The 26,985-nt window shown below is 41.5% G+C and overlaps 1 protein-coding gene and 1 long non-coding RNA gene across 10 annotated transcripts in view; one reads left to right on the forward strand and one right to left on the reverse strand.

Moving 5' to 3' along the window:
• Positions 1–26,985, forward strand: part of PRKG1 (protein kinase cGMP-dependent 1) — a gene marked incomplete at its 3' end in the record, with an annotated part of 657,581 nt that overhangs the window by 128,217 nt on the left and 502,379 nt on the right. Inside the window, exon 1 of one of the 9 annotated variants that reach the window (XM_081912965.1) lies at positions 19,130–20,096. The exons of 7 other annotated variants lie outside the window; for them this stretch is intronic. In XM_081912965.1, coding sequence (XP_081769091.1) covers positions 19,786–20,096 — 311 coding nt within the window. In that variant the 5' untranslated portion in view covers positions 19,130–19,785. Of the gene's footprint in view, positions 1–19,129; positions 20,097–26,985 lie in introns of those variants that run through there. One more of the 9 variants, XM_081912966.1, reaches the window with a different exon arrangement.
• LOC309370448 lies at positions 921–3,387 on the reverse strand. Its single transcript, XR_014168573.1, has 2 exons — positions 2,841–3,387; positions 921–1,186 (listed from the first exon to the last, which is right to left on the reverse strand). It is a non-coding gene; the product is annotated as an uncharacterized lncRNA (long non-coding RNA).

A 26,985-nucleotide genomic window follows, 5' to 3' on the forward strand; every position in this document is an offset into this window, starting at 1 on the left:
ATTTAGTGTCATGTGTAATGAGGCCTTAGTTACACTTGGAAGGATCAACTATTTGTTATTTTGATTTGAGGAGGATTGCAAACCTCTGGTCCAGAACAGAAGCTTAGTGGGGGTGGAAAGAGATCTGTTTATTTTTTTAAAAGTTGTGCTGTTGCCATATTGTATTTTTGAAGCTGACCATTTATTCAGAAGTGAGGAACAACTAGCAGCCCAGTACCCAGAATACTCGGGAATTTTTACCCCCCCAAAAAAATAAACACCACCACCACCACTGCTATTTTGAAATCAGTGATTAAAATTAGTACAGTTTTGAAAGGCTTAGCCCACCATCTTTATTCAAAAGGCTATCCAGTTGTATTGAAACATAGATTGATGATGCAGTGTAAGACGTCTAGTCAGTGTAAGAGGTCTAGTCCTTGCTTAAAGAAGCTAAAATTGGACACTGTGGGGTGGGGTGGGGAGAAAAAGTGAGATAGGAATGGGAAGAATATGCATGCTGTTCAGTTACAGCTGAATTACAATCAGAAGTGACCTGCCAAACAGGTGAGAGCCACAAAACTAGCTTCCTGCCTGGTGGGTGGCAGCCACTTACCCGGAGCAGGAGGTGGTAGGGATGCCAGTGTGGTGCAAACAAATCAGCAAAAGCACCAGATTAGTTCCGCTGCTACCATTGCACTATGCCAACCTCCCTGCTGTTTCACTTCACCACCCGGTAAGCAACAGCAACCCATCTGCCAGGTAAGTGCCATGGTGGCTCTTGTCTCTCCTAGTGAATTTACGAATGTAAATTTGTGCCAACACCTTCATAGCAAAGTTGAGTTTTGAGGAGTGAAGTAGTATAGTAGAAGTATGCCAGGCACAGGGAACAGTAAGGGACAAAAATGGATTTATTTGAGGTGCAAGAGGTCTTTTTTTGGGGGGGGCAGTTTGAAGGTTCTGGAGTTGGAAGAGTGAAGGTCACGGGCAAGGATTTATCGGAATATGTGCTAGACAGTAAGTAGAGAGGTAATACAGAGTCTTCATCATTTGATGGAGTTAAAAGCATGTCCTGCATCTCTTCGGTGATCCACAGATGTCATCATGAGTAAGCCAGCCCCTTTCCCTTCCCTGTGTAGTTTACCCTCATGAGACAGCACTTTGCTTTGTCTGCCAAGCCTAATAACCGCATCTGGCTCCTAATAACTTCCTTGAATGAAATAAAAAGATGTAAATAATTAATATGTCTTAAATAATTCAAGCTGGAAATACAGTACATAAATTTAGCAAACTGACCATGATAATGAGTAATTATCCTTAATTAATCCATAAAGCTCACAGCTAGGAGGAAATTGCATATTAAAGTGATATGGTTCATATAGTTGTGTTAGTGGAAACTGGATTATAAAGTATAGATCTGACAATATCTACTGTATATTTTGAAAAATGGTTTGTTTGTTCTCTCTGTGTTTGGATACCTCTCAGGATATTGTTGCAAAACTCATCTTGGGGATTTCTGAAGTGAGCGTGTTGGCATTGCATTTGAACCCCAGGCACCATTTGGAATCATTTTCCTCCTTTCCCCCTCTTATTAAAAAATAAAATGTTATTAAGATCTTCATAATACATTACAATAAAAAAACTAATCTAAGCAAAACCAGAAACTTAAAGAAGAAGAAGTCCTTTTTCATAGATAAATCTTAACTTGCCCCACATAGAGAAAGGTGAACCCTACCAGGTTTTCACCTGGGGGCTTCCTTTTCTTCTCCCACCCTCCTACCCTGGGAGTTCTTCCCTTCCCCACATCACACTCAGGGATCTTCATCAACTATTCATCAACTTCAGCTGCATGTTAGCCCCTCTTTAATGCTGAATAGAGAACCACAAAAAATATAAAAGACCAGAGCAGAGGACAAACAAAAATAAAGCAGAAAAGGAAAGGGAACAAAGATAATATTATTAAAGGAAATAATATAGGAATAAAGAGGAAAATAAAAGATAGAAGTAAACTATCCATGTCAGTTGTAGATATAATAATTCTTCAAAATAATCAAATGTTACTCCTCTGAATTCAAACCTCTGCTAGTGTTTAAAACTGCCCGTGTTTAAAACTGCCATAAAACCTGCCTTCTCTTTTGCTCCCTTCCCCTACTCAGAATTGGGATGAGGCACTACAAATTCTCCAGTGGTGGCTCCATTCTGATTTCATGCAATCCACAATTATGATACCGCACTATAAATCCTTCAATGGGGACTGCATGATGGCAGCCTTACATTTTTATGTATATAGGAAGATACACCACTAACTATCAAAACTAGCTGAATAAAACCTTAATAGAATTATTGGCCAAAAGCCTGAATGAATAAAATACAGTCTTTACATGTTTCCTGGATGTAGTTAAAGAGGGGGATGGCCTGCTTTCCCTTGGGTGAGGTGGGGTGAGATCCATAGCCTAGGGTGCCACTGCCAAGAATGCCCTATTGTAGGTTCCTGTTCTTCATACTATTCCTGCTGGTGGGACCACTATTTGGCCTATGTCCTAGATCACAAATTTTGAGTTGAAAGGTATTGGAGAAGGCACTCTTTCATATATGTACTTGCTCCCTCAGGGGGAATGTTACATAGACCAGAACAGGTCAACATTCCAGTTACTGAACCTGTGTATTGTTGACCCACAGGACGACTGTCAGTGTCCAGATACTGATTCACTTGAATACCTTCTCTTGATTCAGGTAGAACCAAGAGATAGTACTGAGTATCATCTGCATGCTGCATGCATAACAGCTTCCAATAGTTTTATATAGATGTTAAAGAGCAGTGGGGTTAGATGGCCCCTTGAGGAATGCATAGCACATATACATACCATGGACCTAAACAGTAGTCACTCAGTACTGTTCTTTGGTAATGAACCTGTAAGCAGAAGTTCAGAGTGATCCCAGAAGGATATCATAATCAGTGATAGCAAAAGCTGCAGAGATATCATGGAAAATCATAAGCGTGGTACTTTCACTATCTCTCTCCCAGTAAAGGTTATCAGTGAGGGGGACTAAGGCTGTTTTGGAACCATAACCAAGCCTGGAGCTCGACTGAAATGTGCCTAGATGAGTAACATGCCTTTAAAATTGCTCAGTATATAAAAGTTAAATTCAGTCATCAGAAATCTGACAAAGTCATTTGACTTACGATCTTCAAATACTTCTCTAAAATATATGCTTATTTCATTCATTTTGAAAAGTTTGGATGAATGATTGAAAGCCTAAAGGCAGGTTTGTGTTGCATTCCGGTGAAGTGATGTGATGACTCATATATGGTCATGGAACACGAGACACTAGAGGGCACAATTGTACCTTCAGATTTTGTATTTTATCCTTCCCATAAATTAACACAGAAAGAAAATCTGATGAATGTGGTGCATGTTAAACCTACAGCCCATTTAAGGCAACAGAAAAAATGCTAAACAAAAAAAGCAACAGAAAAAAGAAAGGAGGGGAAATAACTTTCTGATTGTTTTCGGCTAAAGTAAGAAAGAAAAACATGACATCCGCTTACTAGAAGGATAAAAATACAAATTATATTTGAAAAAGAGAAGTCAATGTATTCGCAAAAGAACAGTGACATTTAAGAAAAATGGCACAGAAGTTACACTATTGTATTTGAATGGCAGAAATGCATTATAAATCTATTTGCTGTTAGATAGCCTATCATTATGAAAAAAGGCAAGATGTTGCAAGCATTATCTCTTTCATGATGTTATATCGGCAATGCAACCACTAATAGAATGTTTAGTAACTAAAGTGAGAAAGCTTTTTGGCCTTGCAGATCTGCAGCTTTCATGAAATGTCACCAAAGCTATTTGATGCAGAATTGAAATAGTATGTTAGCTTTATAGCCTTAACAGAAGGGATAATTATCATGACCCCTAAAGGTATATTTAGAAAGCATGTAAAGACTTTTAGGAAGGTCATAGACTAAAAAGGTCACTTTGTATCCCTTAAAACTCTTTAAGAATGCCATTCATGCCAAGTCACATAATAATAAAGGAATTTGTAGGTTTAAAAACTGAGTTTCACTTGGACACATGCCACTGTTCTGGGGTACTGTCTGAAGGCGCATGGAGCAGCACCCTTGTGGAACTAAGTGAACCAGGCCTAGTCAATGTTTGAATGAAAGATTGCCTGGGAGTCCAAGGTATGTGCAGGACAAAACTGTACTGTGCAGGACAAAAACAAGAATACCATTTCGGGGGGGGGGGGCGGCGGCGGCGGAATACGTCAAGGTGTGGCAAGCAGATAGATTGTCCGCAAGGTTTCACAGCTTGCGGTGCCCTCTAAAGGTTGAACTATGAATCCCATCATTCCTGATCATTTACTATACTGGCAATCAATCAATCAATCAATCAATCACAGGTAGACAACCTGAGGCTTCCAGCTTCATTTTATGTGCCCTACCCAATACCTCAAGTTCCTTCCTTATTATTTGTTTCAACCTCCTGCTTTTTCTGGGCCTTTTAGAGCACACCCCACTCTTTCTATGTAATTTGACGCAATTGTAAGGGGCAGTATTTTATTTGATTAAAAAATTAACTGATGTTTTAAAACCTTTTCAGATTATATTGCTTGGGAAACTTTTTTTTTTACACTGCATCATCCATATGAGAACAAATGTGTAGGATTTTGTCAAGGGTATGTGTGGAGGACACTGAAGTCAGAAAAGCATTGCTTTCACTTTTTTGCCAGAACTGTAGTTGTATTTATCTGTTGTACTTAAAAAAACCAACAACCCCTCTTCCTGCTTACTTGAGAGTAATCCTGTTAAACCTACCACCAGCATGCAGCCCCCAACAGATTTTCCTTTCAACAGAAGAAACATTGTCTACCCCTTGGGTAGTTAGTAGTATTCTTAAGACTTCTGTGCTTGGAATGCTAAGAATGTGAATTTTCATAAACGCTTTCTGGAATTAATGATTATGCAGAAATACTTGAGAACATGACTGCAGAATAGTGTAGCGTCTTAAAGGCAAAAGGGTAGAATATTAAGATATATTACAATTATTGGTAAAACTCAGTGCTTTGTAGGTCATTATTGAGGAACATACAGGGAAGCGGTAGCAGTATGCATGGCATACTATAATTACAAAATATTTACTTGGACCTGGATTGTCAGGACTGAGGAGCACTGCTCACTGCATATGCGTATGCACAAGAATGTTATGTCAAATGTTGCCAAATTTGGAACTTTGTGTAGGCTGAAGACAGAAAGAGATTAATTCTAGGACACTAACACTAAGGATGGGAGGGGGAAAGAATGTAATGGCTGATTGCAATAGTCCTCTGTGGTGAAACACAATAAAGTCAACTTAAAAATAAAATTAAAAAAATCCAACTGTGTTTCCCCCCCACATAAAGACTTTAGGGTTATCTGTACATTAAGAATACATTTTCATTAAAAATGAACCTGGTTACTAAACCAACCTCTTATTAATTTTCAACATATAATCTTATGATCAGAGGAATTAAAAGGAGACGTGTTTTTTAGAACTTAAAATCAGTTTTTCCTGCTATAGGTTTTGATGGAAACAGCAGAAGTTGGGTTGTTTTTTGTTTTGATTTTAGCATTGTCTTCTGTAATTAAAGCAAGTGCCTAGCTCTATGACAAGTACAGAGTCAGCCCTATACATGTTGGTGCTATTCCCCTTCTTCATCTTTACCTACTTTGGTTTTCATACAGTAGAGATAGTTGCCTACTAACCACACTTCTTCTGCTATCCTAAGTCCAACAACATGGCAAAGTCAGGAATTTAAAAAATGGCTTAGCTGTTGTGATGTCACAGGGGGATGACATTCTGGGGCCTCATGATTGACTGCTTCGACTTAGATAGAGGCAGCGTACACACCATACATGTAAAGCACCCCCCTAGAATCTGGGGAATTTGAGAGTGCTGGGAATTGTAGCTCTGTTAGGGGAAAGCTACAGTTCCCAGGATTCTTGGAGGCAGATGTGCTTTAAATAGATGGTGTGTCCATAGTCTGGAGTGGGCAGCATGTACATTGGGGGCTGCTGGGAGAACTCTGGGTGATTTGCAGCAGATTGACAGAATTTCTGACTCAAAATTGTTTTAACAATAGCAACAAAGGTGCCTCCTCCTGCCCTAAACTAAGACAGTTTGGGGAAAGAAGAAACATGGAATACATTTTGGTTTAATGGAATGTAAACTCAATTCTAGTACTGAGACAGATTTCTGGGCTGCACACATACTGAGATGCATCCTGTTCCTTAATTCTACATGTATGTCCATACTCACTCACCCCATCCCACCAGCTAGGCTTAGGAGTAATATGTATTTGAATTACAGCAAGCAGAGGGCCGTGTGTGTGTGTGTATGTTTACACAAACACACACACTTTTTGTAACTGTCATCCTGTACAATATTAAATGCAGAATTGCAACTTTGATCTCACTGACATAATGTTCATTTATAAAGGATCCACTTCCGAGTATAAGAAATCAGCTCTTCTGAGGACTTGCTATGTAACACATGGGCCTAGTTGATTATAAATTATAGCAAAGTGGTCTATTACTGGCAGGAGGAGATAAGGTGTGCTGCTGGGCTTAGAAGGCTGTTGGATGAGTAGTCCGGAACTCCAGACATCAGACGTTGATAGTACAGCTGACTGTTGGTACTGGAAGCTAGCAAGAGCAGAAGCAATAAAATATAAAATGAGCTATTTATACATACATACATACATATATATAATGACTAAGGTATCTATGAATGTCTTTCCATTTCCTGATATGACTTACAGTTGTGGTTTTTCTTAAATTTGTTATTCTAAACTGTTTTATTATTGTCTCACAGCTACAATAAAAATGTATTCTGCATTTTGTAAGAATTGCTGTAGGCTTCTGGAAATGGGAGATGACATTTCTGGTGTTGTGAGATGAGTTACGTTGAGTGCAGATGCTTGATCTTAGCTGCCACAGCAAATAATGCTTTGAAAGTAAACAATGCCACAGTGGTAACACGATAGCTAGTGTACAAATAAATTTGATATATTTTACTCAGCTGTGTTATAACCCATATTTATGCATGAGATCGCCTAACATGATATTGAAGGGTGATGCTACAAAGATGCTATTGAAAGCTTCAGGAGCAAAATGTTGAGGAGGGAGGTTGCCATATATATTATACATTCATTTAGGAAATTCTGACTTTGTTTCATACAACCAGCTTTAAAAATATATCAGAAATAGTTAGGTCAAGAATAGGTCGAGAACCAAAGGCCAGATGAAATATTAAGATAGGAGCTGTTTTTCTGATACCCTGCTCCTGCAGGGGTGTGAGACTGAACTTCTACAATCAGGTTACAATGTCCTGGGAGGGAGGGAGGTTGCAATGAAGTAGAGCCAACCAACACCAAGGAAGAAGTTGGGTCTACAGTAAGCCCTCAAAGCTGTGGCGGAATAATCTTTGCTGCTCACACCAGAGAACTTAGATATAGGGATCAGCTGCCTTACCAAATCATCTGTTCTGGCCAACTACTGCCCAATAACCTTTTTACATCTAGTTTGTGGTTTCACAGACCCAACCCACAGCTTGGGTTGCTTGGATATAGGAATTGTGAATGGCAAACAGCATGAATTCCTGCCCAGCAGGTTTGAAGTTCCAGGTCCATTGGAGTGGTATTAATGACACTTACAGATATGGTGAAGTTACAGATAGGTAGCCGTGTTCTGAAGAAGTGTGCATGCACACGAAAGCTCATACCAAGAACTAACTTAGTTGGTCTTTAAGGTGCTAATGGAAGAAATTTTTTTTTGTTTAGATATGGTGAAGTACAAGATAGGCAACTCAGGTAGCTACCTAAGCAGCTGAATTAGGTAGTAGAAGACAGAGGTAGTGAACTGAGGCAGTAACGTGGGGGAACTGAGGCAGCTGGGGGGAAAGGTGCTGGCCTTGTTCTCTCCTTGCTGTACTAATACTCTACTTACACAGAGGTTTTTTTTTGTTTTTGTGTGCGAGTGTGGTATTTTTAAAAAATGTTATGAAGCACTGAAAAGTGTGGTTGCTGAGGCCAGCTCTGTATACACAGCAGATTGAAAAGTCAGAATCCTGACATGATATAGAGCAGGGGTAGTAGTCAACCTTTTTATACCTACTGCCCACTAATGCACCTTTCTTGATGGTAAAATTTCCTTACCGCCCACCAGTGCTTAGTGGAAGGAGGATTCAGCTTGTGCCATAGAACCCCCTACCCACACCTAGAATCCTGAAACGTCCACTCACTGGTGGGCAGTAGGGACCAGGTTGACAACCCCTGGAGTAGAGTGTTCGCAACTGAGGCATGTAAAGGCCCTGCAAGCAAAAGTTACACATCAGAGACAAATGCTTTAGCTCTGCTCATTCCTTGTTGTGCTGGTGTTCTATCTGCAGGGACTTCTTCAGGTAGGAGAGCAGCACTCAAGTGCAGCCTGAAGTGGTATGGTCCACTCTCCAACTCATTCCCAATTAGTTCAGTTGCAAGTGCAAACAAAGCCTCAAGAGTCTGGACCTTTAAGAAATTACAAGAGTACAGAAGTGGTAGAGTTAGAAGTAGTCTGTAAATGGTCAATTGATGGTGCAAAAGTTTCCATTGCCCGCTAGATACAAACCCTCCAACATTTTTCCACTGCAAATAGGGACATTGTATTTAAAAACAACAACAAAACACTGAGCAGTGTCCAACATACATAAAAACATAACAAAACATCAAACGTTAAAAATAACTTCCCTGTGTCTTCTAAAGGTTGTATAGCAGGCATGGCCAAACTTGGCCCTCCAGATGTTTTGGGACTACAATCCCCATCATCCCTGACCACTGGTCTTGTTAGCTAGGGATGATGGGAGTTGTAGTCCCAAAACGTCTGGAGAGCCTAGTCTGGTCATGTCTCTTGTATAGTTACTTATCTCCTTGGCTCAGGAACCAGATAACTGCCACACCCACCAACATTTCTCCAATGAAAATAGGGACATCCTAAGGAAAAGCTGCATATTCCAGGATCAAATCAGAAACCAGGACGGCTTCTGTAAATCTGGGACTGTTCCTGGAAAATAGGGACACTTGGAGGGTCTGTAGTTATCAGTTCTTCTTTTTGTTGCTGAATTAACCTATTTCCGCCTATGCCTAGTTCTAATGTCAGCTAAAGTTTTTTGTGAGGCTGAATGAGACAAATACTATTCTAATTTGGAACCAGATTTGGCTATATGAAAGTATCTAAAGCTGATTTTATTTATTTTATTTTTTATAGAATAACCTAATAAAAACATTTCAAAACATGCCATACTTGGCACATGCAAGGTTTCTGACTGAATAAACAGCATTGTTTGGCTTAATTATCTCCTGTGCGAAAGTGATTACCTGTCTCTGAGACTTGTTTCATCTCAGCTAAAGAAACCCTGCATGAGGCTTTCAGTTATGCTCATGGCTCATTGCTGTATATTAACTTTTATCTCTTTACAATCTTATAGAAAATAGCACTGCAAATTGGGCCCTCTGGATTTGTCTTTTGGAGACTGATTTGAACATGTATGTATATACATAACTCGAATGCTCAATCATGGAATTATTTGCACACACATGTGATGTTTCAGTCCTTGTGTGTGTATCGTTGTGTTGTTGCAAATATGTGTGTGTGTGTGTGTTTAAAAGGAGGGCAATTAGATATAAACTACAGTGGTACCTCGGGTTAAGAAGTTAATTAATTCTCGAGGTTCCGTTCTTAACCTGAAACTGTTCTTAACCTGAGGTGCCACTTTAGCTAATGGGGCCTCCCGCTGCTACCATTCCGCTGCCACACAATTTCTGTTCTCATCCTGAAGCAAAGTTCTTAACCTGAGGTACTATTTCTGGGAGTTTTTAACCTGAAGCGTCTGTAACCTGAGGTACCACTGTATATAGAATAGTTCTGCAGCATGAAAAATGTACACAGGACAGAAATAATATTTAATATGCAGGACTGCTAACTGCTCAGATTTGGCTGGATCTTGATTTGTGTTCTTACTGTTTCCCCACTAAAAGTGTTATTTTTGTCCTGCAGCATGTCTCTCTGCTATGTTCCCTGTGCCTCCCTTTCCAGTTCTGTGTGAATGCACACATGCATCAGCGGTGTTGCATCCTTTTCTTGGTGCCCAGGGTGTGCATGCCAGGCGGGGATGGGGCATGGAGAGTCAACAGAAGCCACTGCGCCAGCCCTGGTCTCACCGTCAACACTACTGTGCGTGCACACACGGGGTGTGGAGGATTCACGGAGCCCATGTGCCAGTTCAGCCCTGGCCACTGGAGCCAAGCAGGGCTGCAGTGTGCCCCAGCCCACCCATGCAGGAAGGAGGCAGGCCCTTGGTGGACAAATCCCCCTGACACTGGCCAGGCGGCCATTCAGCAAGGCAGCTGGGGATGCGGTGGCGAGGCCAGGCTCCAAGGTCCAGACCTCCAATGGCAGACATGGCAGGATGGGGATCCTTGCATGGGGGCATTGGGCTCATGCCTCCTAAAAATTGTGTGCCCGGGGCTATGACCCCCCCGGGTCCCCCCGCACACTGTGTCCCTGGTGCACACCCATCTGCGCATACATTTGCATTACAGAACTGCTTAAGGATGGGTATAGCAAGCTATCTGGAAGGACATTTTACTGAACCAGTTTAACTACACTGCTGTTTTTCTTCTACCCCACAAATTCATCAAGGATGAAGGGATCTACCATATTCAACAACAATAATAAACAAGGAGAAGTTGGTCTTTGTGAACATATTTTCCCTTTTATCTTATTTATTATTTTGGGTGGTGCAAGGAAATGCAAAAATAACATTATCTGTTTATTTTACAGAGCATGGGATGATAGAACAGAGGCAGAACCGACTAATTTTATTTGCAAGTGCAGTAATGCTTCAGTTTTAAATTGCGTGACTGCCATTCATTTTTGCTGTTCTTATATTATGGCTCTAATGAGATATAAAAAGCTAAAGTATATTACCAGTTATAGCTCAGTGCATCATTTATTTTTAGTCACTGCAGCAGGTGTCTTTTTTTTCTTTCTATTGTAGCATAGATTTGGTCTCTCTCTAGCCCCCTCCTCTTTGTGAGCCATCTGCTTTTAGTTATCTAAACTCTTCCTTGGTTTCAAAATACCATTCTTGGCCAGGTAGCCTTGAACAGACATTTGCTCAAACAAATGCTATCTCTAGACATTCTTTCTGGGGTTTTTTTTAAGCAAGAATCTACATTTTGAAGTGATTTCAACTATTTCACAAAGTCATATAAGTCATAAAATGAGTCATATATGTAACTTTATATGCCTTGTGTTACCTGTGGCCTGCAACCGACCCTTCAGATTCTGTCGGTTATTACTCTCTCACACTCTTATAACCTTCTGTAGTAGAGGTGGGAACAAGTAGATTCCCCTCCCCATATTATTGCATTGGATGTTAATTTATAGCAGATGAACAGGTAAAAGGTAAAAATGCAACAGTATCAATATATGGAACATTTCTTTCAGAGATACCGGAAAGGCAAAATTCATTCCATGCATTTGCAAATGCAGCAGTAATCTTGATAATTGAATTATCTTGAATAGAAAAATCTCCATGGTGCAACAGTCATAGAAGACCCATTGTTGACTCCTTGCATTGAGCTCCTTGCATTCCAGTGCTGCAGGAAGATGGTGGCAAACATTTTGCCTGCTTTGCAGTTGGTTCCGGCTACTAGGCCTGGGTGATACCTGGTTTTCAACATCTCAATATATCACCAGCTAAACATCATGATAACCCTTATATAATGATGTCTGAAATAAAGATGAAGCTATGTAGAGGCATTGGATGGCCTCATGGTTCTCCCCACATAGTGATCTTTGTAAAGTGCATGCAGAAACATGCACAGACATCATGATTCATAATATATTGCCAGGTCAAAAATTATGAAACCAATATCATATTTTGGTTTTGGATGATATATCTACCAGTCCTACCGGCTACTGCTTTTCTCCCAAGTATGCAACATAGTAAGATAGATCAGTGGGAGACTGAGAAATGGTGGCTTGCTAAAAGCCATCTGGTAAATTCATGGTTGAGACGAGATTTGAATCAGGCTCACATTCTGATTAGCCCTTCTTGAACATCAACTCAAGTGACGGCCCAAAACATTTCGCTGCGTAAAGCAGAGCCTAAATGGCATCTCCCTTCCTACTATAATATACTTTTAAACTGCCTTGCTGCACAGTTTAGAAGCCAATACCTGCCTTTATCCAATCCCTCGTTTTAATGCTGCCTGAAGCAAGTTGTTCCAGGCTGCTACATGGCAAGGCTAGCCCTGCAGCAGTTCTAGGGCCACTGAATCCTAGGAAGGCCTATATCATTTGCAGTTTGTGATTTGCATTCTAAACAAAATAATGTGTGTGTGACTGGCGGGGCTTGCTTGGAAAGGGAGGAGTTGCACAAAATTATTCAATCTACACAATTTTCCTTTTCTGTCTCCTAGCCCCTATGACCCATCCTGCATTGTTTAGGAGGGGCCCCTGATCTTCTGGGGAGACTTTTCAGGGTACTGTAAATGGAGGGGGGACAGGAAGCCTTATTCAAATGAACTTGTTGAGTTCACTTATCTTAAAATCCAGGCCAATGTACTTCATTATATTTTTGTTTTCATAATCTTTCAAAACCAAAGAACCAGCATCCTTATGAATCATTATCTGTGTGAGAATTATAGATTGGGTGAGCTGTATGTGCACACGTTTCTATACCCAGAGCTGTCAATTAGTTGTTACAGAACACCATAGGGTATGTGCTGCTTCATAAATCATATCATTCCTGACCTTCTATGCTTGTTATGGGATTATTGATTGTATATAATGGTTTGGGCTCCCCCCTTGATTAATATTCAAGAAGCCCACTCTATAAAATGCTTTTTCTATGATGTTTGAATAAATCAATATACGATTGTTCTTAAAAAGTTATGGTATCGGGATGTATGTGCTTTGCAGCAATAGTCTTAGTTTTGCTGGTTCTGCCTGATAAATATTATGACAGTAATCACTTTTCATTGTGGGAGAGAGAAAGAGAAGGATGATGTGTTCTGAGATGAGCTGAAAGAAGGAATGGCTACTTTGTACACACACCACAGTTATGTAGTTCAGTAATGTTGTGTTGTGCTGCACAGACCTTTGTGTAGGATTCCAGCCCCACAAGTATTTTGTGTCTTGTACTTTCGCAGACTGAGCTGGTTTTATTTCATGGTGGTTAGGTTTCTTCCTTTCATACAGAAAGAAATCTTTCTGATGTTAAGCATTTCTTTATAGCATTAATTGCAAACCCTTTGATCTTAGCAAGGCATTAAAGAATGTGGTTGTGCGGATTGTCTTTAGAAGGACTTCCACAAACCACTAAGATTCAAATGTACAGACCTTTAGTAACCTAATTTTTTGGAAATTCCAGTTTTATCAAGGCTGTAGCACATACTACCATTGTGAAACTTGTAATGGGGCTGGAAGGGGCTGGGAGGAACTAAAATATGTCTTTTGAGAAATGTATGTCAGAAAATGAAACCTGCCTTGTCAACTATAAAAACAGAATGACTATCTGTCCTTCTGCAGTTTCATTAATCAAATCATCTTGAAATATTTTGAATGAAGTGCTTGACCTCCTTTTGGTGTCTCTGTCACACTTATTCTGCTTTAAAGGAGATAAATTCAATGGCGACTAGTCAGTTAGGGCAAGAGGAGCACTGCTCCACCACCCCCAGGCTGCCCTCTGCCAGACCCCATCTGCCTGCCTTCTTACTTACAACCAGGCTAGTGGGTGGCACTTGCTGGCTGGCAGTCTCTTCTGCCATAGTCTCTGTGTTACCTCTGTAGAACTCAACAGAGGGGAGGATGGAGATAAAAGCAGAATTAGGTGGTGCCAGCTCTAGCTCTGACCATGATTTGCTTTGGCTCCTTATTCTGTGATTGCAAAGTTTTCTCAGGACTGTTCCGTGAAGAACTTGGTCAAAGGCTTTGTGGAAGTCTGAACATACAATGTTTACCAGATTCCCCCCTCCCATCTACATGCTCATTGATACTATTAAAAGAATCCTGAGAGATGTGACTCAAGATTGTTACAAGTTGTTTCAAACACTTACAGCTGATTTTGATAAAATGTTTTTCTCACATGAATACTCATGAAATTATGCATTTGCTTGTGAAACCGTACAAGATGAGCACTTGGAGTACTTCCAGAGGTTGAAAGCAAGTTATTCATCTGTAATATGAAGATTGAAACAAACATCACATTACAGATGTTTACACAAAATAGTCTTGCCCTTCTATGGACCCCAGCACCACGCACAAATACTCCCCCAAGCTTGCATTTGATAGCATTAAGACCATTAACTACTAGGAAGCTGTACTGTGATTTCAAACATGATTTCATAATATACCCGTCATTCCACACACCAGTCAACCACAGTTCAGTCCACAAACTTTCCTGCCAAGAGACTCATGGGAAATGATTGCTTGATTTAAAACATTTGTTGCCCTGTCTTTCCGCTATAGTATTCAAGGCAGCTAAAAATGATCAAAACAAACAGTATTCTATAAATAATTATAAAGATTTTAAAAATAATCCAAAAATAATATTTAAGAAGGGGAAATGCAATTCCCATTGCATCACTTGGATTCAAAGCAAAGATGAACAATAGCTGAGTAGAATCAGTATACTAATTAATGTCCCAGCACTACTTGGCACTTTCTGTCAGGCAGGAACAAAACCACAAAACAGAGCTACTAGGGGAGTGGCTGCTTTAACCTTGTACTTTCAGTCATTTTTCTGCTCAAAACCTCAGTCTCACTAGTCTCTCTCACTAACACACACACAGGGATTGTCCCAGGGAGGTTCAAAAATCTTGCCTCTCCACTCTGGCTCAGAGTGGCTATGAGCCCATCCACCTGCTTCTTGGGCCACTCCTCCGTTCCTCTGGATGCCTCAGTGGAGGAAGTCCTGCGAGGCCCCCTCCCCAGTTGGCTGGTGGCACTATTAGAAGTATGAGTGGAGGGCCCAGCAGGGCTCTGAGTGAAGGCAGACAGAGAGAGTTTCAGGAAAAGGGAAGGAAGGAAGGAGAAGGGAAAGCAGCAAGCAGAGGGAAGGAGGAAGCAAGGGAAACAGATAGACGGACCGATGGAGGAGGAGGCAAAACAGAGCAGAGCAGGCTTAATCCTAATAGATCCAGAGGAAATCACTGGTGGGGCATGAAAGGTGATGAAAAGCTAAGTTGTTGAATTTCTGGTACATGATCTCTCCCAGCTTTGGATATGCTTATACAGCTCTTTGCCAAGGGCACAAGGAATGGGGGGTGCCAATATGGCTCCTTGCCAAGGGTGCAAGGGAGTCTAGATACAACTCTACAAACACAAATGGTGCCTATACTTTCCAGGGGGGAAGGGAGTGGGGGAGTAGAAGCCACTGAGGTATTATTCTGAGCAGAAGAACATAGCTGGTGGGAGTGGAGGACAGCTTCTTTTCTTGCTAGTCCTCCATCCAAGGATGCTCTTTCTTTAAAAATGAACTGTATGTGTTGTTTGTAGTCTCTTCCATCAGAGTCGAAGCATTTCTAAGAATCCAGCCCAGAATTCAAAATCTTCACAGATCTTTCTCCTAGTACAAGAAAGTACTGTAAGAAGGGATTATAGTGTTATCTGCTCGTGTTCATATATCTTTCTTGCACAATCCATGTCAATTTTCCGTTGTAACGTAACATTTTTCATGAGTGTTCCTCTATGGAGGAAAAATGTCAAACCTCATTGTACGCCTGTTCTTCATAAAGCTATGAGCAAACCTGCCAGCTCAACTACTTTGAAGTGTACATTTCTTCAATAGGGGCATATTACTTTCATGCAGATACCCTCCCTCCAAATTTGTCACAAAAAGAAACATCACATCTGTCTTTACTGACACAGCTGCCCTTATTATGGTGTTTGGGAAACAAATGTAATAATTGTTCCAGTGCATCAAGCCATTCTAAAAATGCAAACAATAAATAACTCTAAGAGAGTTAGGCAAGGAAAGTACTCATCTCTGAGAACAGAAAAAAATGCCTTGCTGTATCTCACTGAAGACCTACGTTGTCAGCCTCTGCCTTCCATTAGCTCCAGCCAGAATGGCCAAGGGTCTGAGATGGTGGGAGCCATACTCCAGCAACACCTGGAGGGCCACAGATGTCCATTCCACACCCCTGGCCTGTCTAAACCAGCAGCCCAGGAACAGCCAGCCAATTGCCACTGGGAGCCAACAACCAGAGAATGATGAATACTGCCACCCTCATTGTTAACAGTTTATAATCTGGCTCTACTGCCTCAGTACATAGAAGTTCAAAGTTTAGCTGTGATGGCTAATACCATTAGATAATACATCTCTCCTGCTAATTACCTTTACCTTACGTGAGTATGCCATTTCAAACTCTTGATATTTGCACCACACATGTATGCTTATCCCTTGGTTTATTAAAACCTTAGTACTGAACACTTGGTTGGCAGTAGCTAAATGTGTGAACTGACTCTCCTGAAAAAGCATTTCACTTGAGACAATGTGAGGAGATACTAAAATTCTGTGATGGTAATAATGATAATAATAAATAATTCGGTGGCATGTGAAGTTGATGCTATTGCACGACAAACACATATGTTTGCATCAATCCTGTGAACCATGTTTGTAGAAGGATCAGTGTAAACTTGATTTTCATCTGTGTGACATGTTGTGTTTAACAGCCTGACTACTGTTGTCCACGTACTAGTAATTTCCAGTTTGAACCACTGGAAGATGCTTTTTGTATCAATGAGGTTGAACTGGAAGCTGCAGCAACTATGACATGCATCAGCGTAAGTACTCACTGCAGCAGAATATCTCTCATCATTTTATGCTGCTGTTGAAAGACTTGCCACTTAGGTAGTGGGCAAAGTTCAAGATGCTAGTGCTGGTGTATAAAACTTTGTATAGCTTCCAACCAAGATATCTAAAATATAATCTCACCCCTCATTTACTGTGCTCTGCAGGAAAGGACCTCCTGCAGATACCATCTCATCAGGAAGTCCATTCCATATGATATATGAATCAAACTTTCCGAGTGGCAGCACCTGCCCTTTGGAACTCTCTCCCATTATATATCAGACTTTTACTGTATTTTCAGCACCTACCGAAGACCTTCCTCTTCCAACAAACCTTTTAAGTAGACATTATTTTATAGTGTTCATCTGCATTGGCCAATAAATTGGGTTTTTTAATGTAGATTTTGTTGTTGATGTTTTTATTGTAAAACCACTTTAGGATGTTTATTTGGGAGCATTTCATTCTATAGCATAGAAGTGAGCTGAAGAGCAGCTCCACCTTTGAGTTTTGTGGATGAACTTAACTTTTATGCAGATTTGGCAGGATTAAGAAGCCAGAATTGTAGTTCTGAGTTTGCACATAAATCTATAAGGCAGAAATAGCCTGCAGAAAGAAGCATGAATAATCTGTTTTTGCCATGATATGTCATATCTTAAAGCATTTGTAGTAAGACGCATTGCACACTCTACCTCCTTTCTTCTTCTTCAGCAAAGGGGTTTCATGGCAGTGTTTTGTTTCCTGGTATGAGATTTCGAATTGCAGGTGGGAAAGAATATTGGCTAGAGTGTGCAGGATCCAGGTGCTTTATCTGAAGTCATGCATCAGTTGCTAAGTAGGGACAGCCTGGGCCTAAATTAGTTTGGATTTTGGTGCAGAATGAAGGCTGCACCTGTTTCTCTCCTCTGATTACACAGTTTGAGGGTGTGAGGCCAAAACCCAGCAAGATCCCAGGTTGATGAAACTCTTACCTTTCAACCCATTCATGCCTGAAGCAAGAATGAGTATGATTTTTTTTTTTAAAAAAACTTTATAGTCAGTAGCCTTTTCCAGTGAGCCGTTCCAAAGGTTTTCTTTCAAATCCCATTTAAAATGTTACTTTTCCCAGCCTCTGGTGAATTAGTTGTTTTTCTTTTCAGATAATTGCCTTCTTTTTGTGTGTGGCTGTAATGGAACAGTGGGTGAGTGAGTTTACTACCCAACTGTAATACAGTAGGACAAGCGACATAACTGTCCTGAGAAAAAGTGGATGTTCTGGAAAAACTAATTATGCCCTGTTTCCTTAAGCTTTCAAAAATGGAAATTCAGGTATCAGGAAGCAGAAAGATAGAAAACCCCTCCAGGTTGCTATAGGGCTGTTTGAAATGGCCTGGTAATGGCTTCACAATGAATATTTTAGATGTGTGTGTCTCTAAGTGTTTATATATTTGCCGGTGCTACAGATAAATCTTTCCCTAAACCTTGAGATTGCTTTGGGCAGGCTAGGTTGCTTTGAGCAGGCTATTGAAGATCTGTCTTTTACTAGGAGTGCTTAAGGAGAATGTGGAGGAGCAGTCACTGTGTTCTCTGCAACATGTGGGGCTTTGGCATATACAGAGTGACTTGCTTTCCAACTGAGTGACCATAAACAGTCCAAAATACATATTGGGGGTTAGTTAAAGCACTTCCTACTATTAAGTAGAGTGCTTCTGGGTGTTATAAATGGGCAGCGAACTCTTAGTAATTTAATTGTTGTTGTTGGTTGTTGTTTTTTTAAAAAAACCAAACCAACCAATCAACCAAACAAAACCCTGGAAAATAAATGCTTGTGCTATTTTCTGCCTTGGGTTCCAAAGCAACCTGTCCAGCGCTGGGCACTATGCACTTTAACTGGGGCTGAAGGGGGCATTCGCCAACCCCAGACAGCAACGTGCCTCCGGGCTGGCTCTGCAGTCCCTGTTGCTTCTAATTCATTTGTGCGTTTTTAAACCGCAAGGCACTGCTTGGTGCGCGTGTGAGATCTTGCGTGTGCCCATCGTCCAAACGGAACTTCTACCACAGCTGGACGTTGCTTGGGGGGACGGCTGGAGAAGGTCTGGCCAAGCCCTTACTTCTGTGGATGTTTATAGCCGAAGTGCCTGTCTGCGTGCGTAACTAAGGCTGTCTGCCCGCCCTCCCGATGAAAAGTGTCCAGAGAGGCTGCACATTCCTTTGCAAACGTGGCGTGCCCATTTCAGCGTGAAGTGCCTGGCATGCCACACCGCCCACCCCCTCACCTACCTCGAGCAGGCGGGGCGGCCAGGGGTGTGGGAGTGGGGAGAAGCGAGCCGCTGGCTGTCTAGTTGAGCCGAGTCCTAGTAGCCCTCCGAAGAGCGACGGAGGGAAAGTGCCTGGACTACGGCATGCTGCAGACGCCCCTCGCGCGCTCTGTTCCTTCCTTCCCTCCCTCCGTTTCCTTCTCTCTCTCCCCCTCTCTCTCCCTCTCGCTGCCTTTCTCTCCAGTCTAGCTTGACGCAGGCAAGATAGAAATCACAGTTAACCACCCAGCCTTCGCTGAACTGGTGCCGATGGGGCACCATTTAAGACGATGATGTTTCTTCGAAGCCTCCTCGCGTAGCCTGAATCGCCGCGCCGAGCCAAAAACAGCGCCGACTCCAAGCCAGCCAGGCTGGAGGAGGCGCGCGTTAAAAGGCTAACAGGAGCTGCGGGCGGAGGTTGCGGCGGCGGCGGCAACAGCAGCAGCAGCAGCAGGTCGATCGGAGGAACGATTGGCAAAGTTGGCTTGAAGTGGGACAAGCGGCAGGAGGAGGAGGCGGCGGCAGCGGCGGCTACTACTACTTCTTTGTGGGGCGGGGGGGAAAGTTGCCACGCGCGGAGAGGGGGGCGCAGGCAGGAGCCCCACGGAGGTGGAGGAGGAGGTGGTGGCGGAGGAGGAGGAGGAGGTTGAAGGATGGGGACGCTGCGGGATTTACAATATGCCTTGCAAGAGAAAATCGAGGAGCTGAGGCAACGGGATGCGCTCATCGACGAGCTGGAGCTGGAGCTGGACCAGAAGGACGAGCTGATCCAGAAGCTGCAGAACGAACTGGACAAGTACCGCTCGGTTATCCGGCCCGCCACCCAACAGGCGCACCAGCAAAGCTCCACCACCTTGCATGGCGAGCAGAGGACCAAGAGGCAGGCCATTTCAGCCGAGCCCACCGCTTTTGACATCCAGGACCTCAGCCATGTCACCCTGCCTTTCTACCCCAAGAGCCCACAGTAAGCCAGGGGTTAAGCGTTGTGTCCGTGTGGCGTCCCTGTGATGTGGTCTCGGTCTCTCCCTTTCTCTCCCCCCCCCCCGGTGTATCTGTCTCTGTCGCCCGCACTGCCCATTCACTCGCCTTGTGGATCCCTGTGCGCCGCCTTCTGCTTCCCATCGCTTTCCTCCTCAGCTTCAGAAATTGCTTCCACCCAATCTGCCTTCCCTCCCTCCTAGCTAAAAACTCTTTTATCTTTTGAGCAGCCCACATTTCCAACGCCACATTCCTCTGTGTCCTTTTCAGATATCAAGGTATCCAAATCCCCCTGCAGAAAAATGAGAGTTCCTAGAGTGTGGAAATGTGAAGGGCGGGGGAGCACAGTTTCTCTCATTTTATCCCCTTCTCCCTTTCTCAAAATTATCACAGCAGTAACCGCATCATCAGACTGTCTCTTCCAGTGTGGTATGTCGTTTCTGTCTGGGATTTTGATATTGTTGTGGCTTTCTGCCCTGAATTTAACTGGGGACTGCCTGCCATTTGAACTGTGTGAACCAAATTCACGGACCTTTTTTTTTTTTTAATTGCACCCGTTTCCTATTTACAAGGTATTTATCAAAGAGAGAGGGGTGTTTTTGCTAACATGTTCTCCTATAGTTTTCTTTGGAACTTACTCAGGCAAAAATATTTGGGGTAGTTTCTTTAACCGTTCTGTGTGACATAAAAAGGTGACCTGGATGCTCTTTATCTGTGACATATATCTATGACTTAGTAGCTCTCTGCAAAGCTGCTTTTCACTTCTTTGCCTGCAAGGCCATCTATCTGCAAGCTGAGCATTGGTGGTATCACAAGGTAGAGGTAAGAATGTGAGCGACAACCTTCCCCACTCAGTCACTTTCCTCTTTCTGTTCCCAGTGAGAATACAAAGACTATAAGGGTTTAGACAGCCCCTTCACAGTACAGTCCTATATGTCTACTCAGAAGTAAACCACTTTGAGTCAAATGGGGCTTACTTCCAGGTCAGTGGACACTGAATTGCCATCTTTATTGTCCTCTCAGAATCTGAAGAGGCAGCCTTATCTTTCTACACCTCAGAACAAGTTTCCTTTTCTACTGTGGATAATTCTTTGTTCCTCTGACCCTCAGGTGGTTGTTGTTCTCTCCTCCTGGGTAGTGGAAGGCTTTGGGTCTATTTACTCTTTCATTTCAAACTTTGTCTGCAGTTCCTTTACTGGTGTATTGAGGTGGGGGCTATGAGGCTGCAAAGAAAGAGAGGAAACACAGAAGACCAGAGCTTAATTTCTCAAAAGAAAAGTGCCCATAATTATTTATTTGTTGCAATTATTTGGTGATGAAGTAAAGACAGGGACGCTGTGCACACTTTGCATTTATTGGTTACTGCACCCCATGTACGGGGGCAGGGGAGACTCAGTCCTTGCACTCAAAATATTTACTGTGATAGCCCCATTCTCTGCATTCTTCCGAGTGACCCTGAGAAGAGTGTGGCTTACTCTTAGACCTTCATCTCTTCTGTCTTTCTTCTTGGCTGTACTGCTGTCTGAAACAGAAAGGTGCCTTAGATTTATACTGCCAGTGCTGGTCCGCATGAGTTTGCAGCCTGGGCTTTCTCTAGTACATAATTTAGTGTGTCTCTGGGGCACAGCGACACCAGTGCAGGACTTCCTTCTGATTCCTCTCCATTCGCCAGCATTACTTCTTCCTCTCATCTCTCTTGAGTCTCTTTGGAGAAGTCTGGTCCGCTTCACCGTTCACAGCTCATCAAGTCCACCAAGGCAGTCAAAACTGACAAGGCTTTTTAGAGAGAGAGCAAGGGGGAAAGGTGTCTGTTTTGCTCTTTCTGACAACCTAAGTTAGAATTTAAGAGGTGTCAAAAGCTAATGCAATGTTTTTGCTTCGAAAGCAGGAAGCTATGGGTTGCAATAGTCGACAGATGTTGTTGTGAGTTCAGTTGTTCCTTTGGACAGTATGATCCTATACACATTTAGTAAGCATAAGGGGGCATTGAGTTCAATTGGACTTACTCCCAAAGGGAGTAAATACAAGGGCTTTATTCTTGAGTGAAGAACACCCATCCCATATCGTTCCCTTTTCCTCAGGATAAATAAATCCAGGACTACATAATGACAAGTCTGTGGAGTAAATCCCATTGAATTGAGCCGTACTTCTGAGTAAAATTGAAAAATGAGTGTTGGAAACTTACATCCATAAAATATACATTGCTTTTCAATTTCCTCATGTGGTTTCAAATTCTTGTTGGACTTTGGGGTTCTCTGAGTTACATAGTTTTTCTTTTCTCAGCTTAAGGAAAACTTTTGATCAACATAAGCTGTAGTTCTCAAGGCACATATATTTGTGTAAATCCCTTAACACCAGGTTTTTATTACTGAGTGAAAACATTTTAAGAATACCCCCCCATATCATACCTTTTTCATCAGGATAAATAAATTCAGGATTACATAACAACAACTCTGTATATTCCTATACTCATAATCATCAACACAAGTTAGAATTGCTACTCAGGATGAAAGCATGAATTGAAAGACTCACAGGAACTTACCGTGTGTAACACAATGTGTTAGAACACAGAAAATGTGTTTGACTTTCTTGGGATTTCACCTCTGGGTTATCGTTACCGTCAATCCACATTTGTACATTTTTAGAACTCCCTGGTTGGCCACAGCATATGGAGGACATCATGCCGGTTATCCCTGTTGTACTAGAATGAAACTCTAGCAAATTCACTTGTGTGCTTATGTGACACACACAAACACTTTTTCTGGCTCACACTCTGGAAGCTAAAGATGCCTCCACACAAGCTTATGATTGAGTCGCATATTCAAGAGTTGGCTCTCAGTTTGTGGCAACATTAAGGGAATCCATTGCATGTTGGAGCCGGCCATTTGGATAGGCAGTTGCCAAATTGCTCCATCATTGCCACATTTCTGTTCAACCAATGATGTGAGTAATTCCTTTCATCAGCTTTCAAGGCCAGTTTAAGCCTATCTGGGTGTACAAACAACTGGTCAGCTGGAAAGTACACTGAGGTGGCTTACAGTTTGTTTGTTTTTTTGTCAGATGAATAGCCAGCCCCATGTTAGAAGGCTCAAAGAGGCTGAAAGAAACATTGGATTTAATTTACCCACATGCAAATTAAATCACTGAATTGTAAAGGTTCACGCAGTTAGCAAAAACAAAGAGTTTTCTCACTTCAGCGTTATGTTCCACTGAGAATACAGAATAAGTAAAATTCTGTTAAAACAAATGCCCCAGTTTACATTCAGCTCTGTGGAGACATGAAGTACTTTGTGATTCCAACACCAGGGCATACATGCTTCTACATCACCATCAACAATATATATGCAAAAACGCTCAAAGGGTAGGAGTATAAATGGTTTTCTTTGTTTCCCAGCTCCATAATGTTCTGATACATATTTTTCTATATGACTTCTGTGAAAACATTCCCTTTGTTCAAATGCCTGAGAATATGTTCCTCTTGGGATTTCCTTGTATCACTGATGCCTGCTGTCCTTCTGTATGTGATAGAAGAAAGTGATAACAGAGGATGTAAGAGGTGATTTAGCTTGTCACTTGTCAGTTACCATATTTTTCGCTCTATAAGATGCACCAGACCACAAGACACACCTAGTTTTTGGAGGAGGAAAACAAGAAAAAAAAAAATTCTGAATCTCAGAAGCCAGAACAGCAAGAGGGATCGCTGTGCAGTGAAAGCAGCAATCCCTCTTGCTGTTCTGGCTTCTGGGATAGCTGCGCAGCCTGCATTCGCTCCATAAGACGCACACACATTTCCCCTTACTTTTTAGGAGGGAAAAAGTGAGTCTTATAGAGCAAAAAATACGGTAATTGAATCCACTGGCTGTCATATCCAGAGCCACAGATAAAGGGGGAGTATAACTTGTGGAGGGGATAAGTATTCGGTTAGAGATTCTCCCTTCCAGTGGGAGTCAAAATGCAAATTGTGGGCCAGCCCATAACACAGGAACATGAGAAGTTGCTTTATGCCACTGTCTGTCCATTTGGCCTGGTATTACCTTCTCTGACTGGCAGTGACTCTCCAGAGACTCAAGCAGAGGTATTTCTCACTTGCTACCTGATTAACTGGAGATTGAACTAAGAACCCTCTTCGTGCAAAGCAGGTGAGCCATCATTACTCCAGAATATACTATTGGGAGTCCTAATCATGCCTATTTATCTAATGATGTTTCTGGCTCTTTTAAAAATAACAATACATGTTCAGGTAAGGAAGAATTTGCAAAGTGCATTTCCTTTACGGAGGGCAGATTTGTGGCATCCCATTGGATTTATACATGGCTTCAGAATAAAAAAATGGCCAAGCAATAAAATTATAAGAAATGACAAAATGGGAGAGAGGTTGTGACAGTGTGTTCTGAAAAAAGGGGGAGGGAAGGTACAATACTCTCATAAAACAGAATCCAATTGGAAACCTTGTGGGCAGCAAACTGTGGAGCAACAGTCAATAAGATGCTGCTGAGTGAATGGGCATTCAGTGTAGGGAGCTCCTTATTGTCTGACATTCTTTGCAACTAGCAGAAAAATCAGGGAAGATCCATTGTGACAAAGATAAGATACGGAGCCTGAACATAGCACACAAGTCCCATTTGGCACTTACTCAGAGGATTGCCCTAGCGTTCCTGATCTTGCTTCTCTCTGTGGTTTTGAAAATGTCTTCAAAGGAGAGGAAGAAGAAAAAAGAATCCTTTCAGAATATTTTCCCTTTGCTTGGCTTACCTGCTCAGAAAGGACAGTTGTAATAAATCTGACTTTGAATATTTTAAAATAAATTTGAGGGAAATAATCTATTCTTGATTCTCACTTGCTGCCACAAGTTTTTAATTGAGAAATTGAAACCTCCGAAGAAGAAATACAGCATCCTTCACATGATTCTTAATTTCCTTTCATGACTCTCCAATCAATCTTCATGTATACGGTTTGGTAATCATGAAAAAGCATGCATACTTCTTTTTTTAAAAAAGAAGCAATTCATGGCTTATGTCAAAACACACTATATGATTTCATTTATTAGTAGCATCTCAGTTGCTACTTGCATTGGTATTTTGCAAATAGAGTTCATTTTGACAAATTTAGATGCTATATTAAAAATTCCTGTGAGGTAGATAAAATACCTGCAGATGTGAGAAATCTTCTCAAAGATAGACTATTTAGCTTAAATGTTGATTTTTGTAAACACAATGTTGCTGTCTACGTTTCCCTATTTGATACAGCTCACTGATGAACTAATGTTCTGTTTAGCCATTTGACATGATCAAATGCATGATCTGCTTGGGGGTTATGCATAACCATCAAGCTTTTCTTTCTTAGAGTTAACATTCAGAACTGTTGCTTCTGTGGAGAGTTTCTCCCTTACTTATGGTCACTTATAAGTAATCATAGACCAGAAGGAGAGAGAAACCTCATTACCGGTATTTCAATGTCTAATGTTTATGCATAACATTTCCCTCTTATAATATGATCAATTAAATTGTGAATGAAGGCAGGTTTGCTGCTCACTGCTCTGTATAGCAAGGAATTATATTACACATTAGCTCTCTCATTCAAATAAATACTATAAATGAGAGCATTCTTTGCTGTTTGCTGGGATCTGTGATTATTGTTTTCTTGTTAGTTTGCATTCTCTTTTCCTATAGAAAGGTGACTCCTATGCAAAATAACCTGGGCGTAAGTAAATCCCAAGATAAGCAGTAAAAATTGCACCTTAAAGGCTACAGGTTTTTTTGTTTTTTTGCCCCATTGCTGTCTTGGGTCCTGCACTTGGAGTAATATGGGATATAAATAAAACAAACAAACAAATAGCAGTATTGATCAAAATAAAATACAGGTTTATTTTGCACTTTAAACATTCAGTAAATTTCAAGCGTTGCAACTAAGTTGGATGTTTCGAAATGAGGCCTGTCTTTACTCATCTGTTTCTCTTAAGTGATAAAACAGGAAAACTTTTTTTTTTTTTTTAAATCTGTTTTAACAAGTTTTTCGATTATAGGCTAGCCTCCCTCTCCCGGTCTCATAAAACAATAAAGTATGTAGTTGTACTGTTTATTCAGAAGTACATTCCACTTATTTCAGTGGGAATCAATTTCCAAGTAAATATATAGGCTACATTACAACACTAGGGATGGGCAGGTCAGTCCTTGCCCGTTTTGCGTATGTTCGTTCCATCCCATTTCCACATTAAGCTGCAATTTTAAAAAAATCTCTATGGAGTGTGTATTTTATCCTAAAGTACACATCTTTATATCCATTTTTGGACCTTATTTTTTGAACCACTAAGCACATGGTAAAATATGGAGATGTGAAATCTGCAGAGTAACTACATTCCAATCATTGCAGTAGCATGGGAATTGTAGAATCAGGTTAGTTAATGTATAGCAAAGAACAAATTTTTAAAGCATCTCTGCACAGCACACAAGTGCCATCAAGGTCTATTGCACAATGATCCTAGTCCTTTACAACTTTATGTTTGCAGAGTTACCATTGTTTCTCATTGTGGGAGTTTGCTGAGATTTTTATTGTGAGGCTGGGTTTCACCCTTTGACTAAGCCTGAGCTGCCAAACAGATATGAGGCAAAATGCTTTTGAAAGTATTCATTATGTACCTGCAGACTTCATGAGAAATTTTGGCACAGACTGTAGACTGATTTGTATAAATGGGAGGTGAGGGAGAGGACTCAAAAGGATTTGCGTAAATTGTATTTGCATTTACTCAAGGGGAATGTAATTCTCTGACAGGGTGGTGAATATAGGCCAGATGCCTATGATCAGGGCTAGCTCAAGAGCTTTTGCTATTATGTGTGGGGAAGGGGTAGGAGCAGCGCAAGAGGATCCATACACAAAAT

Source organism: Podarcis melisellensis, assembly GCF_964234715.1.
Source record: "Podarcis melisellensis genome assembly, chromosome: 5".
Lineage (NCBI taxonomy): Eukaryota > Metazoa > Chordata > Lepidosauria > Squamata > Lacertidae > Podarcis > Podarcis melisellensis.